Here is an 18,315-nt window from a genome sequence, read left to right as displayed (position 1 = left end):
GGAGAGGCAGAGGGACAAGCAGACTCCCTGCTGAGCACAAAGCCCGACATGGGGCTCAATCCCAGGACCCTGAGATCGTGATCTGAACTGAAATCAAGAGTCAAAAAGTATTAACCAACTGAGCCACCTAGGCACCCTGAGCATCCGAGTTAATTTTGGCTCAGGTCATGGTCTCAGGGTCCTGGGATCAAGCCCACCATTAGACTCTGGGCTTAGTGGAGCCTGTCCCTTCCTCTCCCCCCACTCTGTGCCCCCCACACTGTCATGCCCTCTCTTTCTCAAGTAAATATTTTTTTAAATGTGTAATTCAGGGGTGCCTGGGTGGCTCAGTCTGTTAAGCCTCTGCCTTCAGCTCAGGTCATGGTCTCAGGGTCCTGGGATCGAGCCCCGCATCGGGCTCTCTGCTCAGCAGGAGGCCTGCTTCTCCCTCTCCCACTCCTGCCTCCTGCTTCTCTCTGCTTGTGCGCTCGCTCTCTCTCTCTCTGTGTCAAATAAATAAATAGCATCTTAAAAAAAAAAAAAAACATTTCAAATGCATAATTCAGAGGCTGTCAGTGGATTCAGAGTTGTGCATTCATCACTCTAGTCCATCTTAACCCTCCGTCCTCCCCTCCAGGATCCTTGCCCCCATAGCTGACATACTGCAGCCCTCCCTCCACTTTCCAGCTTGGGACACTTGGATGGCAGCCCTCTGGGTCCAGCTCCTCTCACTCAGCATCCCGTTTTCGAGACCCACTCAGAGCCTCGGTTCATTTTTACGGCTGAACGTCATTCCATAGCATGTTTCTACCACATTTTGATTATTCTTTTATCCATCGATGCATATTTGGGTTGTTTCCACCTTTTTTTGGCTATTGTGGACCATGTAAATGGACACTGATGTACAGGTATCTGCCTGAGTTACTGCTTTCAGTTAGCTGGGGCCCGCACGAGGGAGTGGCCAGGCAGGGTCTGCGGCGGTGCTGACTTCTCCGAGGAGGTGCAAACCGTCTGCCAGAGCAGCAGGGCCGCTCACACCCCTCCCGGTGTGTGCCAGCGCTCAGATGTTATCCACACCCTGGCTAGCGCTGGCTCCTTCCCTGTTTGCTCATTTATCGGTGTATTTATTCCTTGGGTAGTCATCGTCCCAGGGGACATGCAACGGCATCTTGCAGTGGCTTTGATTTCGCGTTTGCCTGACGTTTCCCCATCTCCAGATTGCCTGTCCACTCTCTCTGTAGTGTCCTTTCATCCCCAAAGTCTTTAATTTTTGTGAAATCCAGTTTACCTATTTTTTCTTTAATTCTCTTACTTTTGGCATCATATCCAAGAAATCGTTGCCAAATCCAAGGTCATGAAGACTCCCCCTGCATTTCTTCTAAGAATTTTATCGTTTCAGCTCTTACATTTCGGTCTTTGGCCCACTTTAAGTTAGTTTTGCACATGGTGTGAGGTAGGGTCCAACTTCATTCTTCCGCATGGAAACATCGAGTTTTCTCAGCATCGTTGGTTGAAAAGACAGTGCTTCCCCCAGTGAGTGGTCTTAGCAAACTTTTTTAATAAACGATGTTGGGTTTGTTTGTTTGTTTGTTTTTAAGATTTTATTTGTTTGACAGAGAGAGAGGAAACACAAGCAGGGAGAGTGGGAGAGGGAGAAGCAGGCTGACACTGATCAGGGAGTCCGATGTGGGACTCGATCCCAGGACCCTGGGATCATGACCTGAGCCGAAGGCAGATGCTTAACAACTGAGCCACCCAGGCGCCCCTGGTCTTAGCAACCTTGTCAAAAATCAGCTGACCATATAGGCGAGGGCTTATTTCTGGGATCTCTGATCTATTCCGTTGGTCTATGTATGTCTTTTTTTTTAAGATTTTATTTATTTATTTGACAGAGAGGAAGATCACAAGTAGGCAGAGAGGTAGGCAGAGAGAGAGAGGAGGAAGCAGGCTCCATGCTGAGCAGAGAGCCCGATGCGGGGCTTGATCCCAGGACCCTGGGATCATGACTTGAGCCGAAGGCAGAGGCTTTAACCCACTGAGCCACCCAGGTGCCCCTATATATCTGTCTTTATGATGGGACTGCAACGGTAGCTTTGTAGTAACTTTTGAAATTGGGAAATGCAAGTCCTCCAGCTTGATTCTTCTATCTCAAGACTGTTTTGGCTATTCAGGGTCCTTTGAGATTCCACATTAATTTTAGAATGAACTTTTCTATTTATGAAAAAAATACCATTGGGATTGGAATGGGATTGCGTTGGTTCTGTCGATTGCGTTGGTGGTGTTCTCACCTTAACAAAACCCAGTCTGTAACTCTCTGCCTTCTCTCTGAGCCGGCCGGTGTGCTGGTGTTTAGGGTTAGCAGTTTGTGGCAGCAACTCTGGAAGGCTCCATTTATAAATTTTAAGTGACTAAAATATTTTAACTGCTTTACAAATTTAAGTTATTTATTAACCATTCGGTTGTCTGACCTAACACAGCCTTTCAAAAAAAACCACAGTGCGTGATCGGGCTCTCTGCTCGGCAGGGAGCCTGCTTCCCCCTCTCTCTCTGCTGCCTCTCTGCTTGCTTGTGATCTGTCAAATAAATAAATAAAATCTTAAAAAAAAAAACAAACAAACACAGTGCGCGAACATACAATCACAGTGAGCCAACAATTCTCTTCAATGTCCCTATACCACGAATAAACTAAAACTGACCATGGCCGAAACCTTGGCAGGGCCCGGCCTGGTGAGGGCACACGGTGCCTGGACACAGTTCTGTCTGAGGGCTACTCCCAGCTTCACGTTTGGAGTCCAGGGCGTTCAGGTCAGAACACAGGCCCAACAGCTCCCAGCATCTCAGCGCGTTCCTCCCCCTCTGGCCTCTGCAGGGAGAGGTGAAGGAGGGGCCGATCCCCCACCCGTGGGAAAACTGGCAGGACAACTAACCCCCTGGGGTCCTCAGGACCCCGATGAATCCGTCCTGATTTAGACTCCACACAAACTCCACACAAAAACCCTAGTTCACACCAAGGTGCAGAGGACCCCAAATCTGGTCTGGTCCTGGCCCCACATCACCTCCGGGTTCCAGCTTGACACCTAACCTTCCCTGGAACTGAGTACAATTCCGTCTCGAAATTCTGCAATTCACGTGCTTAAACTATGAAGTCAGCCACCAGGAAAGAAAGTTGGAGGGAGAGAGAGGAGAAAAACCCAAGTTGGGTTCATCTGAGCCACTCTGCATCTGTCGAGAGAGGGCGCTGCTGTCTTCCACTGGCACTGGCCACTCGCCTGCCGTTCAGGCCGTCCGGTCACCTGGAGCATTCCGTGGGCCTCTCAGTCCTGCCCCGGCAGCCCCCCCCCACCCCCGCTCCCGCCCCCGGCCGGTGGAGGCCGGCTCCACTCCCACCTCGCTGGCCTCTTCAGCCAGCAGCGCAGCCTCGTGCTTAGCCGCGTCCAGTCCCAGGAAGAGTCGCTGTGTCTCTGGGGAAAAGTGTTGTTTCCTTAAGAGCCACATTCCACGAAGCAGCCTTCCCCAGAGTCACCAGAACAGGCCCCAGCAGTTTCACCGAGGGGCCCTGGCTTAACCATCTGCCTTGGGCTCTGGTCCTGATCCCAGGGTCAGGGGCGTGGCATCGAGCTCTGCATTGAGGTCCCTGCTTGGCAGGAAGGCTGTTTCTCCATCTCCCACTCTCCCTGCTTGTGTTCTCTCTCTCTCGCTGTGTCTCTCTGTGTCAAATAAATAGATAAAATCTTTTTTAAAAAAATTAAGAAGGAAGGAAAGAAAGAAAAAAGAAAGGAATGAGGATGGATTGGAAGGTGCTGGAAGGCTGAGCCCCACACTTCGGGAATAGGCACACCCAGGCTACAAGGACAGGAGGAGGGCCTCCTGCAGGAGGCAGAGGGTTCTGGGGCAGGAATGCCAGCAGGCTGGAGGAGAACCAAGCACTACCCTGTCTGTAGGCTCCAGAGCTCCCCAATGCCCTGGAGCCCAGTGAGGCCTGACAGTCCTCTGCGTAGACAGAAATATGGGGCCTAGGCCCCCACTGCCCTACCCCCCATCCTGGGGCTTCCAGAGGTGGCCTGGTTAGGGTCTGCAAGGAGCAGAAAGAGGATCTGGAATCCCTGGGATAGGAGCAAAGATGGCCTCTCCTGCTCTGCTCAGTGGGGAGGCTCCCCAGAGATGGGATCCGGATAGTAGCTCCAGACCCAGAGAAGTAGCCCTCTGAGGCCGCCCTTCCCCAGCCCGGCCTCCCCGGGGCAGGCCGAAAGGCCTCAGCACACCCTCAATGGCCCATCACCCAGGACTCTTCCTCCTGGCCCTTCTCATGCCCCCCAGCCCTCTGAGGCATCTCCAGGGGGCACCCTGCAGCACTCTGCACCCACCCTCCCTGAGCTCCCAGGCTGGGAGGGAGTGCAGAGGAGGCCGCCCACAGGTGGGGATGCTGCCTGGGGCAGGCTGTGTCTTCCAGAGGGAAGTACGAGTGAGCCAGTAGCCTGGGGCAGGCTGCTGACACATTTGCGCCCCTCCTGTCCTCATGCCCACCCTCGGCAGGAGCAGAGCAGAGAGGGCAGCCGGCAATGCCACCTCCAATGGACACGCCAGGGGCTGGAGTGGAGGTGAGCCTTCCGGATTGCGTCTTTAGCCCCCAACACACGGATAGGAAATACCATTTCCTACTGAGAGGCCAGGACTCCTTGGAGAAACAGCAGATTGCAGGTCTGGGGAAGCCTCCAGGGTTAGCCGGAAAATAGCCCTCGTCAGGGAAGGCCACAGAGAACCCGCCTCCGCTAGTGGACCCGCGAGCTCACCCCTCCCCCTTCTCCGCACACCTGCCTTCCCAGCTGCCGGACACTGCTCCAAGAACACGGCCTCGGGATAGTGATGAGCCCCCTGCGTGGTCCGTGACTGAACCCCATGAAGGCCTCTGTCCACAATTTTAAAACTCTATCCTTGTTTGTTTTCTTGGGTTTTTTAGATGTATTTATTTATTTATTTATTTGCCAGAGAGCGAGCGAGCGAGAGACAGCGAGAGAGGGAACACAAGCAGAGGGAGTGGAAGAGGGAGAAAACAGTTCACCTACTGAGCCACCCAGGAGCCCCAAGACTCTATCCTTGTTTAAATGGGCTCTACACCCCATGTGGGGCCCAAACTCACAGCCCTAAGATCAAGGGTCACGTGTTCTACTGACTGAGCCATCCAGGTGCCCCTAAACTTTTAAGATTCTAGCAGGCAAATGCAAAGATCTACTTGTCCTGTGGCCACCCAGACAGGCCTCGTGTATCAGTTCTCTTGCTTGTGAAACCTGCCACTTACCCCTCTGGGTGGCCTCTCTTCCATGGCTCCCTGCCCTCTGAGTGTGGAGACTAGTTTCAGGTCTCCCTGAAGAAGGCAGAAAGGCCTCAGCACACCCTCAATGGTGGGGGAGGATCACAAGGGGCTTGGGAACAAACCCCTGCATTTGTGGATATGCCCTTATTTAGAAAAAGCATCTGGCAGATGTGGTTCTAAAGATCCAGAGATGGGGAGAGCATCCTGGCTTACCTGGATGGGCCCATCACGAGGGTCCTTATGGGAGAGAGGCGGGGGGGGGGATGGGCAGTCGGAGAAGCCGTGTGAAGACAGAGTGGGGACATGCAGTCACAAGCCAGGGGACACAGGCAGCTCCTGAAGCTGAAGATGCCTGTGGAAGGGTCACAGCCCCGCCCAGCACCACACCCTGACCTGACTTCTGCTTCCAGAACTCAGGAGAGCCCATTTTTTAAGCCACCAAAGGTGTGGAAATTTGTTACAAAAACACAAAGAATTAACAGTCTGGGTGTCTTGTCACACCAGACAGCAGGATGTCCACCAGAGACCGTTGTCACGTCACGAGGACCTTGGAGCCATCTGCAAGTCCCACTCCAACCCTGGCCAAGAAAAGTCTCAGCACCAGGGAGGTCAGTCCTCCAAGGCGCCGAGACACAGATTTGCTGGCGTCTACACATCCTTCCCTTTTTGTAAAGATCTTACTTATTTATTTGACAGAGAGAGGGCGAGGAGAGCACAAGCAGGGACAGCGGCAGCCAGCGGGGAGAGCAGGCCTCCCGCCCAGCAAGGAGCAGGATTCGGGACTCAAACCCAGGACCCCGGACCATGACCTGAGCCAAAGGCAGACGCTTAACCCACTGAGCCCCCCAGGTGTCCCTGAAATCTACGCATTATTAACCCAAAAGAGGCAAACAGATCACCTTCCTCGGGTGCTAGGAGCCAAGGCTTGCAAACGGGTAAGTTAAGAGTAAGAGCGAGGACTTCAGTTGCCTTTCCTGGAGGAACTAACCAAACAGCACTTTTCTCTCCTGCCAGGGTCTCTCGGAAGAGTGAGGAGGATGGCCGGGGTTGGGGGGAACGTCACTGCTCTGCTCTCTCGGGTTCTAGTGTGAACGATGTGGGTTCCAACAACACAGCCTCTACCGCCTGGTACAGACTACCGTGACGGCCTCTGGAGCACTCGCCCTGACAAGCCAGCTCTGTATCTGATGAGGCCTCCATACGCGCTCACGTTGGCGGGGGAATACCCAGGAAACAGGAGCGCCACGGGGGTGTGACCAGCACAGCACCAACAGAGGGAAACTCCCCGAGACCAATGCGCCACTTTCTTCCGAGAAATAAGCTGCTGAAAGGTACGAAGCCAGCACCCACCTATAGCACTGGGGGACCTGCCCTGGGCAGGGGGGTGGGAGGTGTGTGTGACACTCATAGGAAGGTCGTTGACCAACTCCAGGTGCAGGTGGCACCTCGGGGCTCACAGGGATGGCCTTTCGGCTCTGCACCGAACCCGCACACTTGTTATACGAGGTTTTCTGTAATCTGTTTTGCCGGCTACCGAATGTTTTGCATCGTTTTGCTTTTTTAGGGACACGGAGCCCAGAGCATTAGGTGACTATTTTGAGAATGTAAGCACGGACAGGGTGGCCCCAGCTTCTGAGGCCGGAGCTGGAATGGCAAGCAACAGGCCTGTGGTGGCAGGCGAGACGGGATACCCATGTCCAAGGGCCCATGACTTGCACCCCCACACACAGCGTGCTGTTGCCACGACAGGCGCCCACGTCAGTGAAGCTCAGACCCCAGGCAGCTTCTGGGTCTTTATTGGCCCTGGGCAGAGTTTCAGGGCAGGGGCGTTAACCTGGGTGAGCAGCAGAGCCCCCAACAGTGGCCGCCCTCCCAGGCCCCCGGCCAGGCTGGTCACCAGCTCAGCACCCCAGGGCAGTACTTGTCAATGAGGCCCTGGTAGTAGGGCCGCAGCGTGTTCACATCTGGCAGTTCTGGGCTCTTGGTGTAGAGGTCAAATTTGCTGCAAGCAGGGAAAGGACAGTGCCTCATGAGGAAGTCCCCAGCCCCTCCAGTCCCCTCATGCCCCCCTTTGGCCCCCCACAGGGATGGCCGTACTTAAACTCCTGCACCCAGGGAAGCATGGCCAGGTCCCGCTCACTGCACAGCTGCCGGTAGTCGCCGCCAGTGTGCCAGGGGTAGAAGGAGTGGAACCGGATGATGTAAAAGGCCTAGGGCAGAAAGAAGCCACGCCCAGCGAGCTCCAGGAGGAGGGGCGGGGGGGGGCAGAGTGGGGTGGGGAGGGCAGGCCGGCCAGACGGACCCTCCCCTCCACCTACCTCTTGAGGAAGAGAGAATTTGTTGAACTTCATCATCTGGTACATGTACTCTGCCGGAGACACAGTGTCATGCCTGGGCTCCCAGAGCTGTGCTTCCCCGCCCTCCGGGGCCCCACCGGCCTCACTGCCCACCCCCTGGGGCCTCACCGTCATGGCCCCAGGACATGAGGACGTTCTCCAGGCCGCAGTGGGGCTGGTACATGCCGAGCTCCGTACTGCAGGGACAGACAGAGGGTGAGGCGTGTGGGAGCGAGGTGAGGAGAGGGGCCGGCGGCCGGGGAGGAGCACCTGTATCGGGGATCCTGGAGGTCCGGGTTGTCCTGGAAGGTGGAATCGCAGAAAACCACAGAGGCCTGGGGACGGCAGCCGACTGGGAAGGTGTCTCCAACCACCGCCCACTGTGGACAGGGGGCCACCTGCATGTGTCTGGCCGGCCCACCTGGCAGGTTTCCAGAGCCCTGAGTCCCGGCTGTCCCAGCGGCACCCCTCCACCCCTGCCCTTACCTGGGGCTCCCCTGCCAGAACCAGGACCTTCCCCAAGTCATGCAGCAGCCCCACGAGGTGGAACCAGTCTGGGAGGGAGAGGGGCAAAGCAGGCTAGTGCGGATGGTGAGACCAGGTCAGAGGAAGAGGAGGCGGCTTGGGCGCAGGGGTGAGGCCAGGAAACGCCGAAACCCATCTGCAGCCCACCACGGGAGGGAGGCGCACCCTTGTCGGGGTGGGCTTTCCGGATGCCCTCAGCGGTCTGGAAGGCATGGAAGGAGTTGGGGAAGTCCACGTCTGGGTCCGACTCATCCACCAGCCCGTCCAGCATGTCCACAGCTTCCAAGACAGTCATTTTCTTGTAGGAGAAGGCCCCAAACTGGGCGTGCTGGGCCAGGAAGGGGAGGTCAGCACAGCCACGAGATTGGTTGGGTCAGGGCCCGGCCCTCTCCATCCGTCCACTCGGCCTGGGGAGGAGGGACTGGCAGGCGAGGAAGCTGCCAAGTACCTTCTTCCTGACGAAGTCCACGGTCTGCTGAGCGTGCATGAGCTTATACGTGGCAAAGACACGGTCCAGGAGCGGGCCAGACTGCAAGCCAGAGGTCAGCCCGCAGACTCGCCAGTCAGTCCCTGCCCTTCACACCTCTGGGGGCCACTGCTCCTGTCTCCCAAACTTGGCCCCAAAGATGTGAATGAGAGCATCCAAGAGAGGACCCTGAGCGGTGCAAAGTGGCAGGTGCTGCCCACCCCCCAGAAAGACGGGCCTGGGGTGGGGTGGGGTGGAGCCGAGCCGGGGCCGGGGGGGGGGGGGCTTACCCTGTAGTTCCGGAAGCTGCCCTTGTCTTTGGCCACCTCTGGGTCCACATCAGGCCGGTAGACCAGGGAAGGGTCTGGGCCCTGCTTGGGTGGGGGATTACGCCCATTTCACCATCATGCCAGCTCTATGAGGAAGTGAGACCATCCCCACGGGGACACCAGAGCCTAAGAGCTGGACCAGCAGGGACACCGGTGGCCAGCAGGGCACAGCCCCTCCCGAGCACACCCGCCATCGGAGGCGACCTTGCCATGGGTGTCCTTCTCTGCAAAATGGGCATCAGCCAGAGGCCTGCTTCTAGGGTGAGGAGGAGCTCCCGGGATGCCGTGCGCGAGCGCACAGCACAGCGACCAGCATCTCCTTCTCGGGACCTGGGTCTGCAGGGAGCCCAGGGGTGGGGCTGCTGACCCTTGCCCCAGCTAAGCCCAAACAGCAGGAGGAAGACAGGAAAGAGGGAGCCCTTTGACCGGGACCAGCAGACTGGTGGGAACCAGCTGAGAGAGGGTGGGAGGCTGTGCTCCTTCCCAGGAGGGACGACCAGCCGGGGTGAGCAGGCCATGGGGCCACACCGTACTGGGTCTGGAGTACTCACCACAGCCGCCTTCATCTCGAGGGAGCAGAGCTGGCAGGTGGGTGAGAGTCCCCCGGGCCGTGTGCCCCTATATATGCCCACAGCTTACATAAGTGACCGGACACGACCCAGCCCCTTGGCCTTGGCCCTCGGTAATGAGTGACCATCCACCGTCCTCCTGGCCTCAGAAGTTAATGTGTCAGCACGGGAGCAGCTCCCAGCGCCCCAACCCCAGCCCCAGCCCCCTCTCCCCGACTTCGGCCTCCCTGAACCACTAACCTGCTCTGGACAGGTAGCCCTGCGTGGCGGCCAGCCTCCAGCACTCCCTGCAGAGGTTTTAAACCCCACCCTGGCCACCGTCAGCCCCTCCCAACTGGTCCTGCAGACCCTGGACCCCACCCATCAGCCTCAGGCCCTGGGGATTCTGGGAAGTGCTGGAAGAGTCTTTCTGAGACTTGCTGAACAGGAGCGAAAGAGTTTATTCACCACCATTGCAGTAAGGGAGAGAGAATCCAACAAAGACGGTGGGGGGCTTTGCTGCCGGTAATCAGAGCGGGGTCAGTGGATGGAAAGTTGCTAAGGGCGGATCTCGAGGCTGGGGGGAATTCTCGCTAAGCTGTCTCCCGGGAATCCTGCTAAAAGACCAGCCAGGTGATGGATCTCGAGGGTGGGTGGGGGGATCCTTGCCTAATACTGGATGAGGCCTGGTGGATCCCCGGGGCGGGTTTGTCGAGGGTGGGCTCTTTGGCTTTTGAGGTGGGCAGCTTGGTCTGGAGTCGGGGCAGAGGTGAATCCAGCCGGCGTTTACCGTGTGTGAACCGGGGCTGGGTACTGCAGACACAGTGGGAACCTAACTGAGGACACACGCCTGCCTGGGAGCTGACTGTGTCCAGGGAGGAGGCAGACACGCAGCAAAACAAGTCCTTGTCGCCAATTGGCAAGGCCGCGCTCTCAAAAAAGACGGGGGGTGTCCAAGGATGGTCAGTGGGGGACACTCAAAGTGTCAGCCTCCACCCGTGGGGGTGTGGGCCAGAGCCCCTACTCAGCATCACTGAGGCAAGAAGGCTGTGGGAGTGGAGGCTGCTCCCGGGGGAGAGAATAAACTGGGGGCAGTGCTGGGCCCCCGTGAAGATGGCGCCATGCAGCCTGTCCAGAACCCCCAGCGCGCGACGCGGTCTGGGTCGTTGGCTTCGTTTTCCTTTGAGGTTCTTCTCCCTCTGCCTGCTCCCGCTGTGACGTCCGGTGGGAGGGGGGTAGTTTGTCGTTTCTTCGTGCTCGGCAAACAATGCTGAGGGAGGTGAACGGAGCCCTCACCCACAGAGAAAGGAGCGAACGAACAGCGTTTGTCTGAGGAAGACGTGGCTGGTGGGGGCTCTGGGGGAGCTGGGGGGTGCTGCCGCTGAAAGCCCGAGTGAGGCATCCGGTAGGAGGCCCCAGCATGGCCTGGAGCTCAGGGGCCACTGGGAGGCCACATGCCACGGTGCAGGGATGCCTGGAGGTCCGCCGTCCACCCAGCTTTGAGGAAAATCCACTCCACAGTGTGGAGTGGCAAGGCACATGGCATGGGACCTTGGTCTTGTCACTCTGACCAGTGTGGGGGTGGCCCTGGCAGAAAGAGCAGCGTACGTGGAGGACAAGGACCGGCTGCCTTGGCGGGTGGGGGAGGGGGTCTGGGCCACGTGGCACCCTGACCTGTTCGACCCTCCCAGACCCCTCCTCTTCGTTTCTCCCCAATCCCCCTTGCCAGGCTCTCCCTGCTGACACCCTTCCGTGGCTCTGAAGCCCGGCCCACTGGCCTCTCCTGCCCTCACTCACTCACGCTGGTTCCAGCCTCTCTCAGCGGCTTTTTGGGGGTGGGTCCCCGGCCACACCCGCAGCTCCTGTGGACTCAGGGCCCGGGCTCTCTCAGCTCCTTCCCGCGGAACCCTTGATGCTTCCTCCAGGCAGCCTTTCCTGCCTGCTGTGCTCTGCTTCCCACCCTCCCTGCAGGGCCGGAGCCGGCCTGAACTGTCCCCTTGCTGCCTAATGGAAGGACGATGATGCCTTTTCTAGCCAGGCGACTCCCAAGCCAGGAGAGTGAGTGCCAGGTGGGAGCCCAGATGGGCATTTCCAGGAGCCGCCCACCCTCAGGGGGTCCAGGGTCTCTGAGGAGCAGGCCTGCCGGCAGCCCTGAACACCCGTGACCTCTGGCTGTGGCTTCTGCTTCGAGAGGCGGGAGGGTGCTGGTGCTGTCTCTCAGGGTGACTGACAGATGTTGATAGATGAGGTGCGGTGAGAGTGTTTGCTGTGCGGAGTACTAGAACCCACCCTTCTCCAGGACGCCCCCGGGGTTAGCCCTGGTGGTTAAGCATCTGCCTTCTGCTCAGGTCATGATCTCCACATCCTGGGACTGAGCCCCGTGTCGAGTCTCATGTCCGGCTCCGTACTTGACTAGGCACCTGCTTCTCCCTCTCACTTTCCCTCTGTGCGGTCTCTCTCTCTCTCAAATAAATTAAAAATACTGTAAATGAACCCTGGGTGATGCCTGCCTGATGGGAGCGGGGCGGGGGGGTGGGGAGATGGATATCAGTGATACGGAAACAGAACTAACAAAGAAAGGCTCAGGAATCACAAACCAAACCTAAAGGCCCAACCTGGGGTGAATATACGCCAAATGCGCCAGCGATCTTGCTCAAACCTTTAAAGATTTTATTTATTTATTTGGCAGACAGAGATCACAAGTAGACAGAGAGGCAGGCAGAGAGAGAGAGAGAGAGGAGGAAGCAGGCTCCCTACCGAGCAGAGAGCCCGATGCAGGACTCGATCCCAAGACCCGGAGATCATGATCTGAGCTGAAGGCAGAGGCTTAACCCACTGAGCCACCCAGGCTCCAACCTTTAAAGGGCTGCCTCCCGAAATTCTTGAGAAGCTTGCTCCAGCCTCCCCTTGTCCCCGTGCCTGCCCGCAGTGGGTCCCCAGGCTGGGCAGGGTGGGGTCAGGGAGACTCTGCTGCCTGCGTGCCCTGCACCCGTGTTTGGCCATCCTACCCCCAGCTGAGGTGGTGATGGTTCCGACTTTGTGGACCTTTTTGGGTGGGGAGAGCATCCCCCCAGCCCCGCCCTGCCCTGAGGGATGGGTGCTGCCCTGCCCTGGAACGGCCCAGTGGACCTCCAAAAACTCAATGCCTTCTCCCAGGGTCCCCAGCTACTGGGCTAGAGATCCAGGGAAGGGTCTCCATTTTCACCTCGAGCCCAGGCCCCAGAGTCGGCAACTGGAGCAGCACAGTTCCCAGCAGGGCCTGACCTCCCTTTACCCTGGCCTGGGGTCGGGGCCACAGTGGGGTCCTCCTCCCGGCTGCCTGCCCTCCCTGTCTCAAGGGCACAGGGAGAGGAAGGGCTGGGGACCTGGGACAGCCAAAGTGTGCGTGCCCAAAGTCAGGGTTGAGTCTGATGATGTCAGGTTGCGGCAGGGGGTGGGGGACACCCTGCTTCTGCTCCACATCCTTGGGCAGACCCTGCCCCTCCGAAACCCTCTTTAGAGGTACAGACTCTGCCCGCAGATCCACTTGGGTCCACACATGCGCGTGGGTTTCCGCATCCAAAGCTGTTTAAGGGTGCTCGCTGCAGAACCTGGTGGGGTAGGGTGGGAGTTGCCTTGGGGCCTGCGCACCCTTCCGGTGACTGGGGCGTGCAGGAGGTCCAGGGGCTGGGTGGGGGCTGGGTGGGGGCTGGGTGGGGGCTGGGGGCCCAGGCGCAGCTCTGGGACGGAGGTACAGCATCCTGGCGGGGCCAGGCGTGGGGATGGCCCTCTCCACCTCAGCCATAGCTGTGGGGGCTACTGGGGTCCATAGGGGCTGAGTCCCGTGGGCCGGCTGACCCAACCAGCTGCCATAGGCGGTGGCTGAGGTTCTGCACTTGGCAGGTGCCCAGCACACAGCCCACCCGCAGGAGCTGGGCTCGGGACCTGCGGGGGCCCAGGTGCCCGGGGGGGCTGCCCCGGAGAGGCCGCCCCAGAGCGGGGGCTTGGCTGGCGCTCCTCTCCGGATGCAAGGCCTGCTGTAGCCTCCAGACCACACGCCGAGGTGTGGGGTGACGAAGCTTCACGCCACTGGAAGGGGTCCTGGCTGGGGGCGCCCTGCAGAGGGGGATGGAGGAAGTAAACCTGGCGGCCCAACTTTTCTGAGACCCCCACACCCACCCGCTCTCCCCTCCACGCAGGCCTGGGGTCATTGGCAGGGGAAGCCCAGTTTCCCCAGCAGCCTGGAGTGCGGCCAGGGGAAGCCCGCAGCACCCCTCCACGCACACACACAGCCTGGAGACCGGCCAGGGGAAGACCACGGTCCCTCGGGAGCTCTGGGCTTGGGTCCTGTCTCCCAGCCACCTCGGCAGCCCGGGTCACAAGGTCATTCACCTGTTCAGGGCACATGCCTCCCTGGGCAAAGGGCATGCTGGCCTCTATGGGCCACTGTGTTCATGACCCGCATGGCCGCCCGCCTTCCCAGTCCTCCTCTCGGGGGTTGGGGAAAGCTGGGCAGTCCTGGGGATCCCTCCAGCCTCCCCTCTCTTAGCCAACCTCTCCTTGAGAGGGTTGCTCTACCAACAGGGTCAGGGAGCGCCCTTACCCTAGAAGGGAGGGACAAAGAGGGGCCTCTTGCCCTGCTCAGGATTTGCTGAAGGCTTATTTTCTGGCCCTTGATTTGGGAGGTAAGCCCTAGCAGCAGGTGAGGGGTTTCCCCAATGGAGTGAGAGGAAGGGGTTCTGGGGAGGGTGATGGAGGGTCCATGCCGGGGCATTCTTGTTTCCTTCCCTGTGGGCTGCGGTTTGGGCTGGTGCGAACCCCACTCACCTGGGCGGGGCAGGCCGCTGGGTCCTGCCTGGGCTGCGGGGCAGGGTGCCTGGGAACAGCAGGTAGAGGAGGCTGATGCAACCGAAGGCAACAGTCAGGAGCTGGGCCATGGCGGGCGGGGCTGGAGGGAGTGTGAGCCAGGCAGGTGTAGGGGACCTACGGCCCTCACCTCCGCCACCCCTTTCCCCAGCCCCGCTGGGAAGCCCTGGTGATCAGGCGCACAGGCGTGGGGACTGGCAAGCTCCTACCTGAGTCCGGTCAGTGGCCGATAGGTATCAGGAGAGAAGCAGCCGGTGGGTTTGGTGTTGGCTGGTCAGGGAGCACCTGGCAGGTGGGGAACCTCCCCAGTCAGTGTGTGGTCTGCGGTTGGTGGGCTGGTCTGGGGCCTGCCTGGGACCGGGCCTCAGCACCTCCCGAACTAAATAGTTTTTCCAGGAGGAGGCGGAGCCGGATGCCCCAGCTGGGCAGGAAGCCCGGCCCTCCAGCTCCCTACTCCTGCCCAGCCCGTTGGGCAGCATGGAGGGTGCAGACGAGGGGGTAGACTGACAGAAGCCCCATTCCGCTGGGAAGTGCTTCGACTGGCCAGCCCCCCACCTTCTGGCACTGTCTGGTGGAGAGGACTGTCTGGGACCCTGGGGATCTTGCCCATGGAAGGAGTGGGTGTGGGGGGGGGGGTTGCTGTCCCCCAGGCTGGGTCCCATCCCCAGACGTCTGCCCTGCCTGGCGGCCTGGGGATCTGGCTAGAATCACGGGAGTGGACAACAGCACTCCAGCTGGGCAGTTCCGCACCGAGGTGATTTGGAGACCCTCCCTCCAGACCCCCCACAGCTGTGTTCTGAGAAATCCCCACCCTATTTCCCTATTACTGAAGTAGTAAATGGGTTTTGTATGAAATTTAAATAAGTAAAAAGTGAGACCCCTGCATCGTCACCCTTTCTCTTCTGCACACTAGTGTATTATGCAGGGGCCGGTGCTGGTGTGTGTGTGTTACACAGTGTTTGTGAGTAAAAACATACGTATGTAAACAGAGAGACCTCCAGGCCCTCCTCCTATATGCAGGTGTTCTGTAACTTTTTTTTTTTTAAGATTTTATTTATTTATTTGACAGAGATCACAAGTAGGCAGAGAGAGAGGAAGGAAAGCAGGTTCCCCGCTGAGCAGAGAGCCTGACACGGGGCTTGATTCCAGGACCCTGAGATCATGACCTGAGCCAAAGGCAGAGGCTTCACCCATTGAGCTACTCAGGTGCCCCTGTTCTGTAACTTCTTAATTGATCTTTTATTAATGAAGAATTAGGCGATGTCTGGTCTTTTCAAGAGCAAGAACCCTTCTGTTGTGAGCTCAGAGAAGTGTCTAGGATCCTTTCCTAGGAGGGGAAATTCTGCTCGAAGGTGAAGCTGTGTTTGTGTTGACAGATAGTGCCAAGCTGTTCTCCACAAAACTTGTGCTGTCCACTCAACTGATGATGGGCGGGGTGTTGGCCGTTCTTTGGGCCTTTGTCAATCTGAGAAGAGACAGTTACCCCATCGCCCCCCAAGACGTTTCTTTGATCATCAGAGCGTCTCTGCGTCCGTTCCCACGTCCTCTGTCTTAGCTGCTCCGGTCGTACTGCCTCTGTCAAGTCGCCACGGATGACCTGGTCACTCTGTGCCTCCTGCTGCGTACACTGCGGGAGCTCAGTAAACACTTGCTGGGTGAATAAATCGACAAGTGTTGAACGCATGGCGTGTTGGAGAGTTTGGTTTACATCCTGAAGAAGGTAGGGAAGCATCAGCGGCCATTCTGCTTATTTATTTATTTGTTTTTGCCACCTGGGGGAGGAGAGAGTGAAACCATCACCATTACAGTAGAAAAGTGCCATAGGGCAGGAGGGGTGCCTGGGGGCGAGCAGATGGGTCTGAGAGAAACTGAGTGACACTGGGGGGCAGGCAAAGAGGGTAGGCCCTTCCATTTGCCGAAGCAGGAAGCCCCTAGTGAGATAGGGTGGGTTTGGCCGCCTGGGGTCATCCTGGCAGAGGGGTCTGGCTGCCCTCTAGCCTCGTGGGCCTGGGGCTGAAGAGAGAGCAGAGCTGGATGGAACACAGGTCTGGGGGTTTCATAAATGGCAGGACTCTGGGAGGCGAGAGGTGTGGTGAACTCTGCCCCCAGACAGTGCAGAAAGAGGACAGAAGCCACATGCTAGCTCTGGAGGGAAAACCCGGGAAGGGGGGAGCAGAGGACCCCGGGACAGCCAGCCCCTTCCCCACCATCTGTCCGCTGCAGTCTGCCATCTTTCCAAAACTCAGAGGTGATCGTACTACTCACTCGTCCAAGAAACAAAAAATTAGATCAAAATTCCTTGCCTCTGGGAGATGTTTTAATCCAGGAAAGTGAAGGTAAACTCAGCTCACAGGCCTGTGGCTCCATCCATTCTTTCTTTCAGAGTACTTGCTGCCACTGTGGGCGTGTGCTCCCATCTCCCCCCAAACCCCAGATGCATGGGGTGTCCCCCTCCCCCAAGTCCCTGCAACTGGATGAGAGTCCCCCTCTGTGGCCCCACAGCCCTCTGGACAGCACATCTTGCAGTCCGTGCTGTGTGTAACAGTGCATGTCCTCCAAGGCCAGACCCAGGGCTACCTTCAGTACGCTCAGTTGCAGGAGCTGCTTGCCTGTGGAAATTCGCAAGATGCCCAGAGGTGTCCCCAGCGAGCGGGGGACTGACGGGGCCACAGGAGGCAGGTGGTGCTGGTGACCCTGGCAGGATGCTTTCGAGAAGAAAGTTGTGTGGGACAAGGAAAGCTAGCGTGGAGGCTGGCTGGGGGAAGTGCTTGAAAAGAGCTTTTGCTTGAATGTTTTAAGGTGGGGAAGTTGAGTGTAATCCTCATGGCCAGGATCCGTAGAGAGGGCACGAGTGAGGAGGGGGCCACGGAGAGGGAACGGCAGGCAGTGGGGAGGTGGGGGGGTAACCACGGAAGGAGGAGTTGGGGCGTGAGGGGGCAGAACTGGGGTTCGGTGCTGCAGCAGAAGGCCTCCCGTCTGACGGCTTTGTTCTCTCTGTGAAGGAGGGGCCGTGGGGTCGTCTCTGAGATACAGCAGGTGGGGTCAGAGGCTGACCAGACGTCAGCAGGCTGGGCAGTGGGAGGAGTGTCCGTGATGTCATCATGGCCACTCTGCACTTTAGGGGGTGCGGAGCTGTGCATGGCTGGGTTTGCCAGATGGGGACAGTGAGAACAAAGTCAGAGAGGCGGGGGCTGTCGAGGACATGGGCAGGATGACAGGATCGGAGCCGCAGGGGGTGGAAAAGGAGTGAACGAGGAAGCCAGGGAGAGCCATTCCCTGCAGGAGGGCTCAACCTGCTGGAGAGAAGGGGTAGGGGGGGCACGGCGCCCCAGAAGAGGGGGAAGCAGGCAGAAGCACGTGCCTCTGAGGGTGACATGGACAAGACAGTGGTCAGGAGACTTGGATGGGGAGAAACTCAGTGGGGGGGGGGTAGCATGGTCTAGAAGGGACCCCAAACCTACCCTTGACCCTATAGAACCTCTGAGACGGCTGCAAGGAATGGGCTCCTAGGGCCTGGGGGGGGGGGGACTGGGGCGCAGGGTCTCCACAGTCTCTGAGGGACAGCTGGCCCTGGGCTCAGGCGCCAGGACAGGGGACTTTCCAGGGACCCTGCCTGCCCATGCACAGCTCACTGGTGTGGTAAGGTGGAGGTGAGGACCTATTTGGGTATAAGTGACAGAAACCAGCTCAAGCCACCTGGGGCCAAAGGGAGGGTTTTTCAGCCTGTGGACTCAATCCCCAATACCCAACAGAAGCAGAGGCGTGGCAGGGCCCCTGGCCCAGGCGGGGGAGCAGGGGGAGCTCCCCGGTCCGTCTCACGCCCTCTCCAGCCGGCTCCTGCCGGGGAGCCGGGAGCGGGCAGCGGGCAGCGGGGAGGGGCACGCGGATGGGGGCGGGGGCTCCCTGCCCGGGTTCCTGCGCCCCAGGCACCAGAGAGCAAGCCCAGTCCCGCCAGCTTGCTCCTCTCGCAGCACGC

The 18,315-nt window shown here is 58.6% G+C and overlaps 2 protein-coding genes across 6 annotated transcripts; both read right to left on the bottom strand.

Annotated features, from left to right (window-relative positions):
* Positions 1-7,069: 7,069 nt before the first annotated feature.
* Positions 7,070-9,817, bottom strand: MIOX (myo-inositol oxygenase). Of its 5 annotated transcripts, none has more exons than XM_059187394.1 (11): positions 9,756-9,817; positions 9,498-9,564; positions 8,908-8,991; positions 8,600-8,680; positions 8,317-8,479; positions 8,113-8,180; positions 7,897-8,006; positions 7,756-7,823; positions 7,609-7,658; positions 7,388-7,500; positions 7,070-7,292 (listed from the first exon to the last, which is right to left on the bottom strand). In XM_059187394.1, exons 2-11 carry the CDS (start codon positions 9,510-9,512, stop codon positions 7,184-7,186), a joined length of 861 nt encoding a protein of 286 aa, XP_059043377.1. In that variant the 5' UTR covers positions 9,513-9,564; positions 9,756-9,817; the 3' UTR covers positions 7,070-7,183. The 5 variants fall into 5 exon arrangements, with proteins under 5 accessions (XP_059043377.1, XP_059043381.1, XP_059043379.1 ...); XM_059187398.1 differs by having other exon boundaries at positions 7,897-7,928; XM_059187396.1 differs by having other exon boundaries at positions 8,908-8,988.
* Positions 9,818-13,146: 3,329 nt separating this feature from the next.
* ADM2 (adrenomedullin 2) lies at positions 13,147-14,740 on the bottom strand. The gene is made up of 3 exons (XM_059187399.1): positions 14,549-14,740; positions 14,301-14,421; positions 13,147-13,589 (listed from the first exon to the last, which is right to left on the bottom strand). Exons 2-3 carry the CDS (start codon positions 14,408-14,410, stop codon positions 13,271-13,273), a joined length of 429 nt encoding a protein of 142 aa, XP_059043382.1. The 5' UTR covers positions 14,411-14,421; positions 14,549-14,740; the 3' UTR covers positions 13,147-13,270.
* Positions 14,741-18,315: the final 3,575 nt, after the last annotated feature.

Source organism: Mustela lutreola, chromosome 8 (genome assembly GCF_030435805.1).
Source record: "Mustela lutreola isolate mMusLut2 chromosome 8, mMusLut2.pri, whole genome shotgun sequence".
Classification (NCBI taxonomy): Eukaryota; Metazoa; Chordata; class Mammalia; order Carnivora; family Mustelidae; genus Mustela; species Mustela lutreola.
This window is presented reverse-complemented; position numbering and strand designations above follow the sequence as displayed.